Here is an 18012-nt window from a genome sequence, read left to right as displayed (position 1 = left end):
TGCGTCACTTTGTGGGTGGGGTTATACGTTTGGTTTAATTTGTTTCCTTTTGTTATATAAATTTATACAGAGATTAAGGTTATCAAATAAGAACATAAATAATCTCTGGGCTCATGTTCGATTGAAAGAAATGAACGAAGAGGAGAGGAAAGGAATGGAAAGATGGAAGGAAAAAAAAGAAAAAAAAGTAACAAATGATCTTGATTTTATTGTTTGGCTTAAGACGTGATTCCTTTATTTATTTATTTCTTCCGAAGGGCTGAACTTGGAGTAAATATCTACGTGGGCTAAATTGTCAGTATCTTTTCTTTTAAAATATTGATTAGTTTTTAACGGTTTCCGCATCTTTGTAGACCGTAGTGGTGCAATCGTTTCAAGCAATTTGCGGTTTTTTTTTTTATTTGCTTGCAAATTTAGGGATCTTGTTACAGTGCTCGGCTGCTTTTTTTTTTTTTTTCCTTATCCTTTATTATTTTGATGAGTTATTAAAATTAAATTATATTTTTTGTCAATTTTATAAAATTTTAAATTAAGTATGCAGGGGCAAATATAGTCTTTTCGTACTAAATCTTTATATTTTATATAAAAACGTCAAAATTTTTTTTCAAATCTTGCATGTATCTACACGTTCCTTTGCCCTCTTTCCGCACCTCTCATTTCCTTTTCTTCAAATCAATCAGACCTTGTTTTAACCACTGTAGATCTGAATAGATTTTTAACACCCTATTTCATCTCTGGTATTTAAACAGTAAACTGTTGAAAAGGTAAAATGTACTTTTTTACAAATATATTAACTAATTTTAACTTGTAAATATCTAGTATAATTAATTTATATGTAATTGCATTTATATATCCTTCAACAACATATATATATATATATATATTTATAGGACTAACGTGATATAAAACAAGTAATAAGAGAGACTAGTTAATGTAAATATATAATATGTGTCTATTGACATTCTCTTGTGCAACATCTACATATTTTAAAATGTAAACTTATGGTTATGGATAACCGTAGGCATTTAGTTATACCTGAGTAAATTTTGAATTACTCCCTCATAAAATGACAATTTTCAAAATATCTTTTATCTATTTGTCAAAATATAAAGAAAAGATGAGGTGAATTGATGAAATTGTTTTTATTTTCTCTACAAAAATAGGGAATAAGTTGAGGTTTATAATAATTTAGAGATATTTTAACTATTATCATTTCATGAAAAAGGGTAATCCACAACTAACACTATAATTTATAGTTAAACCACAATGGTGGACTATTGTTTAGTATTATGCCATAGCTAGCGATCGTCGTTTAGCTCAAATATGAAGTTTAAATTGTGTATAAGCACTTGAAATTTTTTTTTCATATACATGAATCATAGTAAGTGATGAAACTTAATTTTTTTTGTTTGATGCACCAGTCGTTTTAATGGAAAATCCACTAAAAATCTTGTGTCTTATTTGTTTATTTCATGCTTTCTATTAACTTATTAATTTTTCTTTATATACTTAAGTATTCATGTTTTTTTAAGATAATAAAGTGGATAAAATCTGAATTAAATTTTAACTCTTCTTTTAAAATTTAAACTTGTTACTGGTGGTAAGCTAAAGTTACTTAAAAAGCACTCGATCATCCCTTTTGATAAAAAATAAAATAAAAATAAAATTCATTTATTCAAACTGCTTCCTTCAAACAGTAGGTACAACATATAATTACCAGTTATATCTCTGGTGCCAGGTGCTAGAATTATCACAGTTAAAACAAAAATTATAATCTTTTTACCTTTTAAACACCAAAAATGAGTAAACCCAACCAAGGTCACTCGAAAATGAAATTCTAAAGTGTGTGCTCTCCGAGATCATCATCGTTTGATTTGCAGTGAATGACCAGAGGATTATCGTTTGTACTGAATCCGTTGGTTGTAAATTGCTACGACAAGAGATAAAAGAAAGTGAACCCAAGAACTCATCAAGTCTCACAAAATTTGAGATCGAGATGAATCGAGTTATAGATATAGTCATGATATAAGTATATACAATAGCTTAATATGAATTGATTATTTCATGCATTAACCAGATTTTGGGAGTAATTAATGAGCATTTATGGTAACCAGGTCTGGAAATAATGAGCATTATGGTGATGGATATTAGAACGATTATAGGCATGAAAGATTGTGCTTGCATTAGTCATTAGAGTGGTTATCTTCTAAATATGGCAACAGTTTAATGATTTTATTTATTTATTTTTTAAAACTATGGATATGTTTACAACTGAGGTGTTGTATTATTATTAAGTGAAAATAAATCGACTAATGGCAAGGTTGATAAAAGCATAATGGAAATGCATGCCCCATGCCATCTTTGATATGATGGTGCTACAAAGTCATTAGGTTGACATCATGCGTTTGCATTCTATTATTGTTTGGTTGATAAAATAAATCTTTCCATTATTAGTGTCAACAAAAATATCCGAATTTTAAATAGGATTTGAGATCTCGTATCGAATGGTAGAAGATTCAATGCATATTTTTAAAAATCATTAAGAATTTAAGACTAAATTTTATCCTAACTAAAAAGTTAGGACCTATCAACTATCAAGCCTCCTGTCAGGGTCTTGTTTGTATTGAATTGTCTTCAGAAAATTTCTTTTTTTATTTAAAAAAAAAATTCCATAAAAAATGGCAATGATTTGACCCCAAAATATTCCGAAATTTTCACTTTGGCCCCAATAGGAACAAAGAAATATAATAGGATATTTTCTCAAAAAACAAAGCTAATCATTCAGCACTTTACGCGTTCTCGTGTTAATTAAGGAGATGTGTAAATTGCTATGACAATAGAAAGAACAAAGCTAATTACCCAAGAACAACTCGTGTTTCAAAATGGTACGATGGAATTCTCTTGAAAATAAAAAAAAAATTCCATAAAAAATGGCAATGATTTGACCCCAGGAAATTAATCTTGATTATTTGTTTCCAAATATGAAAGAATTATCAGTTGTTTTTTGTTCACCCTGGCAAAGGAAAGTGATTAATTAATTACATATTAGTCAGCAAGAAATTTATTTGGTATAAGTTTTCTGTATGTAACTAAAGGAAGATTGTTAATTTTTCCCCCACTATAATTAATATATATCATTTAACCCATGTTTTTATAATAGTCAATAACTACTTGACAGTATAAGTTTACAACATTACCTTTATTTTTAACTACTCTTTTATTTATATTTATTATAAATTAAATAAATCGCATGAATAGAAATTAAATTAAAAAAATAAGCATTAAAGTCAAGAAATATATATTTTGATATGAGAAAAAAATTAATAATAAATTTTTTTTCTCATACTTTTTAATTCTGTGAGTATTTTCTTATAATAAACATTTTATAATATTTTAAAATTAAATGTAAAAAGTACAAGCAAAATATTTTATTGAGGGATTGCCAATTTCCCCTCTACAGTAATCAACATATACAATTTCTCCCCCTGTTGTTTTTATAATGGTCAAAAATCCACTAACAGTATAAGTTTATAATATTACCTTTATTTTCAACTACTCTTTTGTTTATATTTATTATAAAATTAAATAAACTACATGAATAGAAACTAAATAAAAAAATTAAGTATTAAAAACAAGAAATATATGTTTTGATATGAGCAAAAAAACTAATAATAAATTTTTTTTCTTGTAATTATTTATTTTGTGAACATTTTCTTATAATTAACATTTTTGTATTATTTTAAAATTAAATGTAAAAAGTATAGGCAAAATATTTTATTATTTATATTATAATAAATTTTTATTTGTCATTCAAGTTTTCTTATAATAATTTTTTTATCATTTAAAAATAATTTTCTTATATATTTATTATAAAAAAATTTCAAAAAATAAATAAGTACAAGAAAAAAAATTTATTATTAATTTTTTTACTCATATCAAAACATATATTTCTTGTTTTTAATGCTTAATTTTTTTTTATTTAGTTTCTATTCATGTAATTTATTTAATTTATAATAAATATAAATAAGAGTAGTTGAAAATAAGAGTAATATTGTAAACTTATACTGTCAGAGGATTTTTAGCTATTATAAAGACAGCAGGGGGAAAATAGTATATGTTGATTACTGTAGAGGGAAAATTGACAATCTCCCATATCTTATTATTTATCTTATAATAATTTTTTATTTATCATTCAAGTTTTCTTAAAATAATTTTTTATCATTTTATAATAATTTTCTTATATATTTATTATAAGAAAATGTTTATAAAATTAAAAAAAGTACAAAAATATTTTTTTTTAAATTTTTTTCACATCAAAACATATACTTCTTATTTTTAATACATAAATTTTTTTATTTTAATTTCCATTCATATGATTTATTTAATCTATGACAAATATGAATAAAACTGTATTTAAAAATAAAGATAATATTGTAAACTTATACTGTTAGGAGGATTATTGATTATTATAAAAACAGTAAGGATAAATGGTATATATTAATTACAATAGGAGAGAAATTGGCAATTTTCCTATAACTAAAACCTTTTTAGTTTTTAGTATTGAGATTAGGTAGATGTAACTTTTAACTATAACACTAGACTCTGTTTGGTAATGAGATGCTCTAACTTTTAAATTGTAACTACTAAATAAAAATTAATAATATGTGGTAATTATAATTTTTAATCAATAATTTTGACAAAAATAGTAAAAATATTTATCATAAGTGTGTGGATAAAATTAATTTAACTATAACATTAGGTTTTGTTTGATAATGAGATGCTTTAGCTTTTAACCTGTAACTATTAAATAAAAGTTAACGATGTCTGATAAATATGATTTTTAATCAATAATTTTGACAAAATAACAAAAAAAGTAGAAATTTGTATCGTACATGTAGGATAAAATCAACTTAACTTCTAAGCCACAGTAACAAATATTTACCAAATACTCTAATACAGTAACTTTTAAAATATAACCACCAATCAAAATATCAAATAAGATTTAAAGTATTTGGTAAACACTTACTGCTATAAATTAAAAATTAAATTGATTGTTTCCCACACTTATACGATAAAAAAACTTAAAAATAACAAAAAAAGTAGAAATTTGTATCGTACATGTAGGATAAAATCAACTTAACTCCTAAGCCACAGTAACAAATATTTACCAAATACTCTAATACAGTAACTTTTAAAATATAACCACCAATCAAAATATCAAATAAGATTTAAAGTATTTGGTAAACACTTACTGCTGTAAATTAAAAATTAAATTGATTTTTTTCCACACTTATACGATAAAAAACTTAAAAATATTATTTAAAAGTTATATTTACTACCGATTATCAATTTTTATTTCATAATTACAATATTTTTTAATCTAAAGAGATGACAGATGTTAGACATCCTATGTAATTTCACTAGCAATTCAATCTAAAGTAATGTGATAGTACGGTCACATATAAATTTGTTAAGTTTATTAGTGAGGCAGCAACGAGTCTACTTATATCTACGTGCACAAGTAATTATTATATTCCTCAAAACAACAAAGCATCTAGTTAACACTCACGGTCATTTACAACAATGCATTTATAAACTTATGAACACTATATTATGAAGGATTTAGAAGTAATATCTAGCATCTAGCAAACTCAACATGACTTGTACTAACCCATTGGAAGAAGGGGCCCTGTGCCACCGCCTCTATGGGCATCAGGAACACTGGAGTAGCAGCAGAGGACGTTGGACATTTCCCAGCTCCAGTCCTGTTTCCTGGAGACAAGCATATGGGGCCAGCGGTTTATTCTAACATAGTGCTCCCTAATCTTTCCTTCACCAACAACACTAGTAATAATAGAGTAACAACATTCATGCCCGCCCCATACCTTGTCACCAGGATCTGCAGTTTGACTCCCATCTGTATGAAAGTACCGGTGCATGAGAGGGCTAGTACCCTTCCAGTAAGGGTCAAGATTACGCCAATACTCTGGTACCACCTGAAAGCAATACGACATTCTTCAGATGGATTGAGAAAAATATATCTTGGGAATTTTAGAATTAGTAGAAACTGATAAAGGTAATAGCATTCAACAAAATTATGAAATAGTAATCAGTCCAGGGAATAAATACATGAGCGAATGCATGAATTATGAGCAGCACATGACAAATAGGCAGATTATAATTCACAGAGTTTCCATTCCACAGAGTTATCAAAGATTTTATCACCTAGGCTACAAGTCGTCAGCCAAAATATTTAACCTATCCAATCGTTAACTTTTTCTATCTGCATATTTCAAGCTCATGCAAGTTCCAGTAATTTTGGCACCATGTCAATGGCCATTCTGAAATTAATAGGTTAGTCACCCGACCCTCTTCTTAAAATTGTATAAGAAGCACTGTATACATACCTTATTAAAATGAAACTCCCAAGCATGATCACAAAGGTCTTCTTTCGTGATACGAGTCTAAGAAAGTTATTTTAAAAAAAAAGTTAAAGAAAGAAAGCTTGGTGCACAGATGCATAACAAATGTGTTTGTTTGTGTGTTTTGGAGAGCAAGTGAATCAAATGAGAGACAGGAGTAACAAAAGGACATTGCTCAACACTCACACGTTTTCCATCCATGATAGACAACGAATATGCGGCCAGCTTTGGTAATCCCTGGACTAGAGCCAAACAAGGTATGTGTGCTTTCCCGAGCCACAGTTCCTCGCACTAAAATGGACAGGAAACTCAAGTAAATTATCCTTACTCTTAAATGTAGAAGTTGAAAAATTCAGAAACAGGTCTATACTGTCTTCCGGTTAATTTCAAATGATGCAGGGAAAATAATTGAAGCTGAACTATAACATACTTCAGAAGTCATGCTGTCAGAACAAAGAAAGCAACATTGGTTATAAGGCAATAGAAGCCCGCAAAGGCATTGCACCTCAGTTCTTAAATTCATAGAGCAAACTCACCGAATAATGCTCTTGGAGCAATATGGATCTCAAAAACAAGACACATAAAACACAGTTTGCTGGATAACTTGGGAACAAAGGCCAGAACAAGTTTTCAAAGTCATATCAATAATGAAATAAAAAGCTTAAATACACAAAACAAAATTCACTGAAAAGGAAAAGACCAGTAGTCATGTTCAAACCACAAAAAGGGCCAGGTCGCCAGCTAATAGAGTAACGTGGAACTAAAGCCAATAAGATATTCTCCGCTTCAATGTTCTCTCTTCTTTCGGGCCTTTTATTGGCGAGTTAGTTGGTAAGGGAAGCTGCAAACAATATTCTAAGTAATTTATTGCCTTATTCTCTCAAATCAAACACAAGAATGCACATCTTATGTAACTGCAACTCACCCAGTGATTCATAATATCCCCTCATTGGCCTCTCCTCTAAAAAGCATGGATTTCAACCAACAAATAAATACAATGTGGAAAAAAGAAAAAAAAAAACCCTAGCACATCATATATTTATTTATTTAGTTGTTATTGGGTGGGGGTCCAACCACAGGCAGAGCCAAAACTGGGAATACGAGGGGCCAAATTCACAGAGACTTCTAGGTGCTTAAGAAAAATGTTAATTCAGAGGTAAAATGTCAAACAGTTAAAATTACAAAGGACCAAACCACAAAATGTTATTTTGTGAGGTTAAATGCATTACATATACAAACATGATGCATTTTTTTTTCTTTTTTCTTTGTTTTAATATGTGAGCGGGATTCAAACCCAAAACTCTTTTACATCCTTAGAGTCCCACCGTGTCCCAACAAGACATATCCACTTAGATGGGAACCATAACATGCCTCTTTTTAAGTTTCCATCATTTGATACAATTGAATAGAACAAAATAATAATCATAGACTAAATAATACTAAATTTGGAAGCAGAAAAATCAAGAGGATTATTTGTATAAAATCTGAAGATTGCACAGACACTTTCCCATACATTCAACAATCCCATATGTTCTACAAAATTTGTAGCTATTTCCTTTCTCACTCACAATGTAATACAACCAATTTTGAATTACAATCAAAACCAAATGCATGGTCATTCAACAGACAGTAATTTGCAGAACGCAGTATGTTGGTTAAATAAATGTTGGTATGCTAAATTCGTGGTAATGATACCCATATGGTCATTCAAGAGAAGACAATTTAGTAGGAACCTAATTGAAACTTAAACGACAAAACTGATTGGATTACTATTAAGATTATTTCACACAGCAAACAAATACTTAACAAGCTTAATCAAGACTTTCTCAAAACACATGCCAAATTAGACAAACATTTACATTATATAACCATTGCAATTTTCCCACAACAAAAACCCATTTGTGAAATTAGAGCAACCCAATGATAAAAATTCTCCAAGGAAAGCACTAAATCAATACAAAATAAACTAATCCCAAGTTCAAATACAAATTACAAGCCAAAGGGTTAAAAAAAAAAGAAGAAATTTAACCTTGGCTGACCAAATCGAATCGCTGGAAGCGACACCGTGCCAAGCACGGGACACGAGGAGAGATAGTGCCACGCTGCGTGCGTCGAGGTTCTTAAGTATCATCAAAATTATGTCTCTACCGAAAACCTCAAGTGGGTCCTGCGATAAGTCTTCTTCTTCTTCGATTTTTTCTTTTCTCTTCTCTCGATTTCTCTTCTTCTTTCTCCTTTTCCTCTTATTCTTCTTCTTCACCTCAAGTAAAACGTCCCTGTTTTGCAGTTTTTCTTCCATTTCTTGCAGCTCCATTCAGTGATACTGAGACAGAGACAGCGAGAGAGTGACTGGAAGATGATGGGGAACAGAGCTCGTCCTTCTTCAGGTGTGCTCAGCAGCGGTGATGAATGTAGGCAACTCGACACGTCGTCTTGTAATTTTCCTTTTTCGGGATATTAACCATTGTTCTCCTTAGTTTTGGTAAAGTACAAATAAGAAAAACAATTTGTACCATTTTCATTTAAATCCCTGCCCTTGTGTCTTGTGAGTTGTGACAGAAATGCAATGAGAAAAACTTATATGGCGGACGCACCATCTCGGAAGATCTACCATTTGATAATATTATGAGTCATACTATGAAATTAATTAAACTATTAAATGATAAAATTTTGATTATTTTACATATTGATATTCTTGTGAAAAACTTGTGTTGAGTTGTCTCATCAGCTACTGAGTTTATAAGATATTTAAATGATAATTTGTTATACTGTAGAGTAATAAATTCTATAATAAAATTCAGTTATACTTTTAAATGTAATATATCTTACTTAATTTTTTTAACATTGCTGTGAATCCCACTATAAGACTTATATATTTTTTTTAAAAGAGATTTTTATTAATTTAAAGAAGAGAACAGATACATAACTTGTAGAGGGTAGGAACCCTTCCATACAACAGTTTCACATTTCTCTAAAACTAACTTAGCTAAAGAATATGCAATGGCATTACAAGATCTATGCGTATACACAAAACCAACATGATCGAAGTTTTCCTTTAACTTTTGAATTTCCGATACCACCCAAAAGATATCGAATATGTTGCCCTCCTTGTTATTTACTAAGTTGACTACTTCTTGCAAATCTGACTCCACAATTAAATCTTTCACAAGAGCTTCTTTCGCCACCTGCTGCTCCATTCCATAACTTCTGCCTTAGCATAAGAGACATCTCCATGGAATTTAGAAATTTTGATTGCAGTTGCTGTAACTTGCCCTGTTTCATCTCTAATGATAGCCCCCAGCCCAACAAGATTCTTGTCTAAGCTGGTAACTGCATTAGTGTTGACCTTAACAAATCATTCTTGAGGGGGATTCCACCCTTGTTGAGACATTCTCTGCTGATTTCTATGGCTTACAACAGTTGAAGGTTACACCCTCTTGTAGGCCTCCATCACAGCTTCAGCTTTAGCCACAATAATCTGGGGACTCTCCCGTTTACCTTTGAACAACAATTGGTTCCTTGCATTCCACTACACCCAGAGAATCGAGACAAAGAATTCTAAGTCAACTTTGCTTCTCATTCTTTTCATGCCATGCAAGAAGCTCAAAATATCCTACCCAGGGGCTCAATGAATATCATTATCAGAATGGAATAGCCTTCAAACTTTCTTGGCAACTTTTCATTCAACTAAAGCATGAACAACATTCTCTATCTCCATTTTACATACCTGGCAGGTAGACTCATGGAGTATCTTCCTATTCCACAAATTCTCAGCTGAAGAAAGTAAGTTTTTGGCTGCCCTCCAAAAAAAAATTCTCACTATAAGACTTATTACTCTCACCGCCTAATAGAACATTGTCTCATCATCTTAACATACAAAGGGCTAAGGTGGTGTAACAATCTCTCACAAGTCCTCAACATTCTCATAAGGACTTGTATGGAAATGCTTGCAGATTATGTCCTTACTCTTAATTTCATCAAAATATCATGATTATACGTAAGGATGGCAAATTGATGGAGCCGGATTTGACTTTTCCAGCCCATCCGCAAATCCATGTAAAGGAAAATATAAAGGCCGAGTTGAGCTTCCACAGATTTTTTAATTATTTTTTTAAATTATTATAAATTTGTAATAAATTAATAATAACATTCAATTAAAGACATTAACCATTTAAAATAAAATAATAAATAAAAAAGAAGTAAATAAAAATTTACAGATTTAATTTTTTAATATTGAGTTCTCTAATTTAAGAATCCTCTTAATTAATTAAAACTTAAGACATAATTTAACATTATATTTTATTTTTTAATCATCATTAATTTATGAATTAGGGTTTTAAATTTTCTTTTCATTTTTATTATTTTTATATTTTAATTTATAAGTTATATTAAAAAAAATAAAGGATCAAATCTCTTATAAATTTTTTTTTCTTAAACCCTTATAAAAAATCCTTGGACAGGCTCTCATGAAAAATGTTAGGCTGCCGAACCTAATTATACGCGCAACATTAATTTATAATGTAAAAATATATTACTAGGGCTAGAGGTGCTTGATCTAATATACATCAACTGTTTTTATTTTATTGACCACTTGAATCCTGAAATAATAAAAGCTAAATATTAATTTAAATTTTAACCACAACTTAACCTTTTTAGAAAATTAAAAAAATTATAATTTGGGTTCCAGAAAAATAAGAGTTAAAAAATATTAATTTAAACTTTGTCTGTACCCCAATTTTTTTTTAAAAAAAATAATAATAAAAATTACTCTGTAAATATGTTTCTGTTGAGGGAAGCAACCACATGGAGCATGCACGAGAGCTAAAAACTTATAAGTCCATTGCATATCCAAAAACACTTTCTAACTATTTTATTCCGCGAAATAACGAAGTACCAATTACCACTTATGACCTTTTACAACAAAGGACTTCCAATGAGAAGCCTTATTTTATTAAAAGGGAAAAAAAAAAGTCAATTGATAAAAGGCAGTAAACACTACATTGGAGTATGAGTCTCCTCCTGTCATTTACTTTAGTCAAGCTTTCTCATTGGAAAGTTATTCTATATCTATTTGGCGAACCCGGCAGCACTTCATTCTAGACACAGAAGCAGGGGTCCTGTACCACCAACCCTGTGGCCATCAGGGACACTGGAGTAGCAGTAGAGGATATTCGACATTTCCCAGCTCCAGTCCTTCTTCCTAGAGACAAGCATATGCAGCCAGCAGCGGTTTATTCTAACATAGTGCTCCCTAATCTTTCCTTCACCAACAACACTGGTAACTATAGAGTAACAGCATTCATGCCCGCCCCATACCTCGTCACCAGGATCTGCAGTTTGACTCCCATCTTCATGAAAGTAACGGTGCATTAGAGGGCTAGTACCCTTCCAGTAGGGGTCGAGATTAAGCCAATACTCTGGTACCACCTGAAGGCAAAATGGCATTCAAAGGCATTCATCCAATCAATTGATCATTTCAGTTTCCAACAAAATAGTTGAAAGCTGCAGAGTAAAGGAAAGGACACACAACAAATGCCTTGGATGCTTGGATGCATGCTAAGAAATGTTTGAATATAGGATTACCAGGATTATCATTTACTTGTGACTAGTCCAGGGAATAGTTACATGAGTGAGTGCCTAAATTATGAGCAATGCCTTACAAATAGGCAGATTATAATTGAATTTAAAAGAAAAAAGAAACAAACCTAAATTCAGGTACGAGGCAAAAAGATTGGGAAAAAAAAGGAATAGGAAAGGAAATGAACCCTGGGAGTCCAAAGGGTGTCGCTTGAAGCGACGCCGTTCCAAGCACGGGATACAAGGAGAGTCAGTGCTACGCTGCGTGCCTTTAGGTTTTGAAGTATCTTCAACATTATGTCTCCACCAAAAGCCTCCAGTGGGCCTGCAATAATTCTTCAGTTTCTTCTTCTTTGAGTTTTTCTTTTCTTTCCTCTCGCTTTCTCTCCTTTCTCAGTTTCATCTTCGTCTTCTTCTTCTTCGGTAAAACGACATCGTTTTTTTGTTCTTCTATTTCTCGCAGTTCCATTCTGTGTGTGTGTGGTAGTAGGCTAGTAGCTATTACTACAGAGCAAGCGAATGAAAGGAATAACCGGAAGCCGCGAAAAACGAGGCAATTGCAATAAATTCGCTCCAAATAACATCAAAATATAAAAATATGTTAATGCCAAAATGCCCAATTTAATTTTTTTTAAAATTATTTTCAGTATGTAAAAAATATACGATCGACAAATTTACTATTTTTTAAATATAATAAATTTTATGTGGCTCAAATTCATTCTCTCGTAGATATTATTGAACCACTGGCTTACAAGTTAAAAAGCTAATACTTTTTGACTTATTATTTTACTCGATTTTTTATATCACTTGATTTATTATTCAACTTTGTTATGAAGATTGATAATAAAGTTGAGAATATATATATATATTTTATTTAGGATATTTTTGCCCTTTTAGAGTATGATTATGTAAAATGAGACAGTCGGGGGTGTTATCGGTATTTTAAAAGAAATAAATATATATTTTAAAAAAAAAGCGGTGGGAGGTCACGTGGTTCAGGTACTGCTCTGTAATGATATAAGTAATAATGGTCCGATAATGCATTCTTGCCACGCCCAGCTCCAAAACAAAATCATCCTTCAATTGAAGGACGACAATCGGGGTTTTGACCTCTGACTCAAATACGTGGCAAGATACTGAGTGATTGCTTGGCAAAACAGCAAGTCGATGACTTGGTTATTTATTGTGATAATTTAGAGGTGGCAAAACCGATGACAAAGTGGTTTTCGTTGCCATGCGAAATTTAAAATATCATCAGAGTAATTTAGATATTCATTTAATAATTGTATTAAATATTAAAATTTTAAGTTTGATATGTAAAATAAACAATTGACACAACGTAACTCATTAATTAATAATTGTGTCATGACTTAATAATCTATTTAATTAATACTCATTTAACATGATTTATATCAATCATTTTTGCCCCTATTTGATAAAAATTTTACAATTTTTATATATCTAAATAATATTATATATCGGTATCATAAAAATATATATATCAATTGAAATATTACATATTTACACCATTTAAGTTTTAAATTCATCTAGAATAGCACATAAATGTTTATCCTTCGTAATAACCATTTCATTAATTGAGTAGATGGGCTAAGAATATAAACCTAACTCGAGAAGTCAAAAAATTGTGTTGAAATTTAAAAAGGGTACAACTTATTTAATAATTGTGTCAAATTTAATAATCTAAACATATTTTTTCGTGTTGTGTTCATGTTTGCTAAATCGATTGTATAAAATTTTGTTAGTTGTGTTTATAATATATTATAAATTTAAAGGAGATTTGCTTCCAATTTAATAATCTAAACCTATTTTTTCGTGTTGTGTTCATGTTTGCTAAATGGATTGTATAAAATTTTGTTAGCTGTGTTTATAATATATTATAAATTTAAAGGAGATTTGCTTCCAATACAAGAATTATAGAGTTCAGGTGTCTATTACATATGTGTCATGTAAGGCATTGTTGTGTCACATATGTGTCATGTAAGGCATCGTCCGAGGCAACGTAGCTAGACTCGTCATGTAAATATATTATTCTTTCTAGCAGATCTCTCTCGCCCCCCTCTTACTTGTATAAAAAACATTAATGTCATTAATACCAACGGGTGAATACAAATGTGCTAGAATTTTTTTCTTTTTTTTTCACAGGGATATAATTTCATTCCAACAACAACATAATGGTACAACAACTAGTCCATAACAAACTTGGAGATCAATCTATAGATAATCTGATAAGGAGATCACAATGCATCCGGGACTCTATTAAAGAGCATCTCCATTATCATGCATCCAACATGCTCAAGCTCTACTGGGAACATCTCTAATACCATGTCTATATCAAGTTTTCTAATGTTGATAAGTTACATTGCTGGTTGATATTTTTCCTAATAGGAGACCATGAATCATTTTCTAATGTTGATCAGTTACATTGTTGGTTGTATTTTGTAGGGGTGGGCACTAACCCGACCAACCCGTGAACCCGACCCAACCCGTATGAATTTTTGCGGGTTGGGTTGGGTTGATAAAATTTACGGGTCAGGTTTAGTTGTTAAATTTTCAACCTGCACTGTTTGCGGGTTGGGTCGGGTTGTAAATTTTTAACCCAACCCGACCCGTCAACCCGTATATATAAAAACATATTTAGCAACTTCTCTGAACCCTAAACTCAAATTCTCTTGTTTAAAGAACAACTGCTCATCTGCTCACGCATAGAACACAACAACATCACAACTCACAACGTTTCTTCAAAAGCTGCCCAAACTACACATCGTCACATGCTGAGGTTCTTTCTTCTTTCTATTTTACTAATTTATTATTGTTTTGAAACAAGTTGATCAATTTTTTATTGTTAAAATGTCTAGCTCATTTGATTTCATGATTTAGTGCTTTATAATATTTTTTTATTGATAAAAGTTGGTCAATTTTTGGTTGTTATGATGGTGTCAAGCTTAATCAACAATTGGATTAACATAAATAAAATAATTGTTATTATTATAATCTTAGGGAAAAGGCTTTTCGACAAACATCTCCTGGGCATTGTTCTGCAGAAATATTTTCAGTATTAACTAGTCATGCTCTCAAATTCACATATGTATTCTATCTCTGATAGATTTTTTTCATAAAATTATTTTAATCATATTTATTTATCATAGTATCCAAACATGGCTAAAGGTATTAAGAAAAGAGCTTTAAGCTTGCTGTGACCACTATTTGTTATTTTTTTTATTATTTGTTAATTATTAATAGGATAATGACAATATTCATGGCCTGGAATTTTTTCCTTGTAGATGGAAGCAAATTCATCCAGTAATCCAGGAGTTAATATCTCTACACCTTCAACAACTCAAAGTACAACTGATAGTGTTATTAATACACATGCAAGCAATGGAAAATGTGGAAAAGCGTCAAAAGTATGGGAACATTACACAAAAATTTGAGAATGATACAAAATGTAAGTGTAACTACTGTTCTAAAGTGTATGCGTATCATTCTAGATTTATTGGGACCCGTACTTTATGGAATCATTTGGCAGCATGCACAGCCTATGCTGATAGGAAAGTTGATTTAAAACAAAAAACCTTGGTGTTTGAGGATAACACAACTGGTGGTGGCAGTAATCTTGTGGCAATATCTTGTAGCAAAGAGGACCGTAGAATTGAGATGATAATTATTGATGAATTGCCCTTTAGTTTTGTTGAAAAAGAAGGGTTTCGGAAATTTATGAGCAAAGCTTGTCCAAAACTTGATCGGTTTTCTAGGAGAACTGTTGCTAGAGATGTGTATCAGTTGTACTTAAATGAGAAGAATAATTTGAAAAAAATGTTTGCTCGTAATAAGTATAGGGTTTGTATAACAACTGATTGTTGGACTTCGATACAAATTTTGAATTACATGGTTATTATAGCCCATTTTATTGATGATGAGTGGCAACTTCATAAAAGGATATTAAACTTTTGCCAGATTGATGATCATAAAGGAGATACAATTGGAAAATTGATTGAGTCTTGCTTACTTGAATGAGGTATTGATAAAGTGTTTACAATTACTGTTGATAATGCAAGTTCGAATGACTTGGTCATTTTTTATTTAAAAAAGAAGCTGAATAATTGGGGTGGGCTTATGTTGAATGGTGATTATCTTCATGTTAGATGTTGTGCACATATTATAAATTTGATTGTGACTGAGGGGTTGAAAGAGATGAATAATTATGTTTCTAGCATTCGCAATGCTGTGAAATATGTAAGATCATCACCGGCTAGATTAGTAAGGTTTAGAAAATGTGTTGAGCATGAAAAACTTGATTCTAAATGTATTGTTGTGATGGATGTTTCTACTAGGTGGAATTCCACCTATTTGATGTTAGAGAGTGCTCTTATATATCAAAAAGCTTTTGAACGATTGGAGGATGATGATGGATTTTATAGATCCTATTTTGAAGAGAAATAGGGTGGAAAAAAAGGATTGGGCCATCGGAACTTATAGATTGGGTGAATGCAAGTGTGTTGAATAATTTTTTGGAGAATTTCTATGAAATTACAAAAAAATTTAGTGCTTCTTTGTCTGTTACATCACATTTGTATTTTCATGAGATGCATTCTATAGAGTCAAATTTAAAAGGATTGGTACTAAGTGATGATTCTTATTTGAGTGCAATGGCCAAGAAGATGAAAGAGAAGTATGACAAATATTGGGGTTCCCTTAACACTCTAAATAAGTCGTTAATTGTTGCTGTTGTGCTTGATCTGCGTTATAAATTGAGTTTTGTGAAATTTTGTTTTGAGGAGTTGTATGATGAAAATGTTGTGTGTGAGCTCATAAAAGTGATTAAGGGCTTATTGTCTTCTTTGTATGACTTTTACACAAATAATAACCCTAGATGTGATAATGGTAGCCAAAACCAATCTGTTAATGCTGTCATTTTTCCATCCGAGTCAGAGAAAAAAAGTGATATTATTGATTATAGACTAGCCAATGTAGCAAAACTTTCAAAATGGAAAAAGAAACAGCTGGAAGAGAATGGTGTAGAGTTGAAAAATGAAGTGAACAAATATTTATTAGATAATTGTGAAAATTGCTTTGACGATTCATTTGATTTGTTGAACTGGTGGAAGGTAAATGGTGGGAAGTATAAAGTTTTGTCTAATGTAGCCAAAGACATTCTTGCAATCCCAATATCTACAGTTGCTTATGAGTCTGCATTCAGTACAGGAGGACGCATTCTTGATCCATTTCGAGCTTCTTTGAGTCCTAAAATGGTAGAGAGCTTGATATGTGGGCAAAATTGGCTTTGTTCTTCTCGTATTGCCGTAGAAGAGGATACATCTTCAATTGAAGATATGGCATTTTATGAATCAATTACATCAGGTAAATATTTATATTATGATTTTTATTTTTATTCTATTTATATTTTCCTTGTATTTATTTGTTATAACATATATGCCTAATATTTTTATTTTTATTGTTATATAGATTCAAGATTGACATCAGATTTTGATGTCAATTAATTTGGATTGATCTGGATTTTGATGTCATTGGACTGATCTTCATTACACTCCTGTTGGTTGGTGTTGAGCAATGGTTTTAGGAAACTCTCTTCCTATGCATGGAAGACTTATAAAATTTTTCACTTTTTGGACTTTAATGTTTTGTATTAAACAAGATTTTAAATTTATGTACTTTTTTTCATTAGTTATGTACTAATAATTTGATTGCTAAATTTTGAAATATTGGATTTGCTGTAAGAATTTTAGTATTTGTGTTTTTTTTTTAATTTTTTAATTAATTTATTTATTTTTATTTAGACCATAAAAATGAGCTTTTTCAAAAGTCCAACCCAATCAACCCAACCTGACCCAACCCACAACTGTGCGGGTTGGGTTGAAAAATTTAATGGGTTGGGTTGGGTTGGGTTGAATTTTTTCAACCCATTCTATATGTGGGTTGGGTCGGGTTGATTATCAACTCGACCCGTGCCCACCTCTAGTATTTTGAACCTAAA

General features: G+C 30.8%; 2 protein-coding genes and 1 long non-coding RNA gene across 6 annotated transcripts; 1 reads left to right on the top strand and 2 right to left on the bottom strand.

Annotated features, from left to right (window-relative positions):
• Window positions 1-1855: 1855 nt before the first annotated feature.
• LOC18031367 lies at window positions 1856-8847 on the bottom strand. 3 transcript variants are annotated; one of them, XM_024191562.1, is made up of 5 exons: window positions 8452-8847; window positions 6609-6713; window positions 6408-6464; window positions 5672-5996; window positions 1856-1930 (listed from the first exon to the last, which is right to left on the bottom strand). In XM_024191562.1, the coding sequence occupies exons 1-5, from the start codon at window positions 8734-8736 to the stop codon at window positions 1896-1898; spliced, it is 807 nt and encodes a 268-aa protein (XP_024047330.1). In that variant the 5' UTR covers window positions 8737-8847; the 3' UTR covers window positions 1856-1895. The 3 variants fall into 3 exon arrangements, with proteins under 3 accessions (XP_024047330.1, XP_024047334.1, XP_006420509.1); XM_006420446.2 differs by lacking the exon at window positions 1856-1930 and having other exon boundaries at window positions 5490-5772; window positions 5886-5996; window positions 8452-8840; XM_024191566.1 differs by lacking the exon at window positions 6408-6464 and having other exon boundaries at window positions 8452-8842.
• Window positions 8844-17260, top strand: LOC112101143. The gene is made up of 3 exons (XR_002907233.1): window positions 8844-8931; window positions 13879-13880; window positions 17250-17260. It is a non-coding gene; the product is annotated as an uncharacterized LOC112101143 (long non-coding RNA).
• On the bottom strand, window positions 11446-12314 carry LOC18032994. 2 transcript variants are annotated; one of them, XM_024191574.1, is made up of 2 exons: window positions 12188-12314; window positions 11446-11849 (listed from the first exon to the last, which is right to left on the bottom strand). In XM_024191574.1, the coding sequence occupies exons 1-2, from the start codon at window positions 12293-12295 to the stop codon at window positions 11514-11516; spliced, it is 444 nt and encodes a 147-aa protein (XP_024047342.1). In that variant the 5' UTR covers window positions 12296-12314; the 3' UTR covers window positions 11446-11513. The 2 variants fall into 2 exon arrangements, with proteins under 2 accessions (XP_024047342.1, XP_024047345.1); XM_024191577.1 differs by lacking the exon at window positions 12188-12314 and adding an exon at window positions 12006-12079.
• Window positions 17261-18012: the final 752 nt, after the last annotated feature.

This window comes from Citrus clementina, unplaced genomic scaffold, assembly GCF_000493195.1.
Source record: "Citrus clementina cultivar Clemenules unplaced genomic scaffold, Citrus_clementina_v1.0 scaffold_9, whole genome shotgun sequence".
In the NCBI taxonomy this organism is placed as follows: Eukaryota; Viridiplantae; Streptophyta; class Magnoliopsida; order Sapindales; family Rutaceae; genus Citrus; species Citrus x clementina.
The sequence above is the reverse complement of the archived record's forward strand: the minus strand, read 5'-3'. Positions and strand labels throughout refer to the sequence as shown.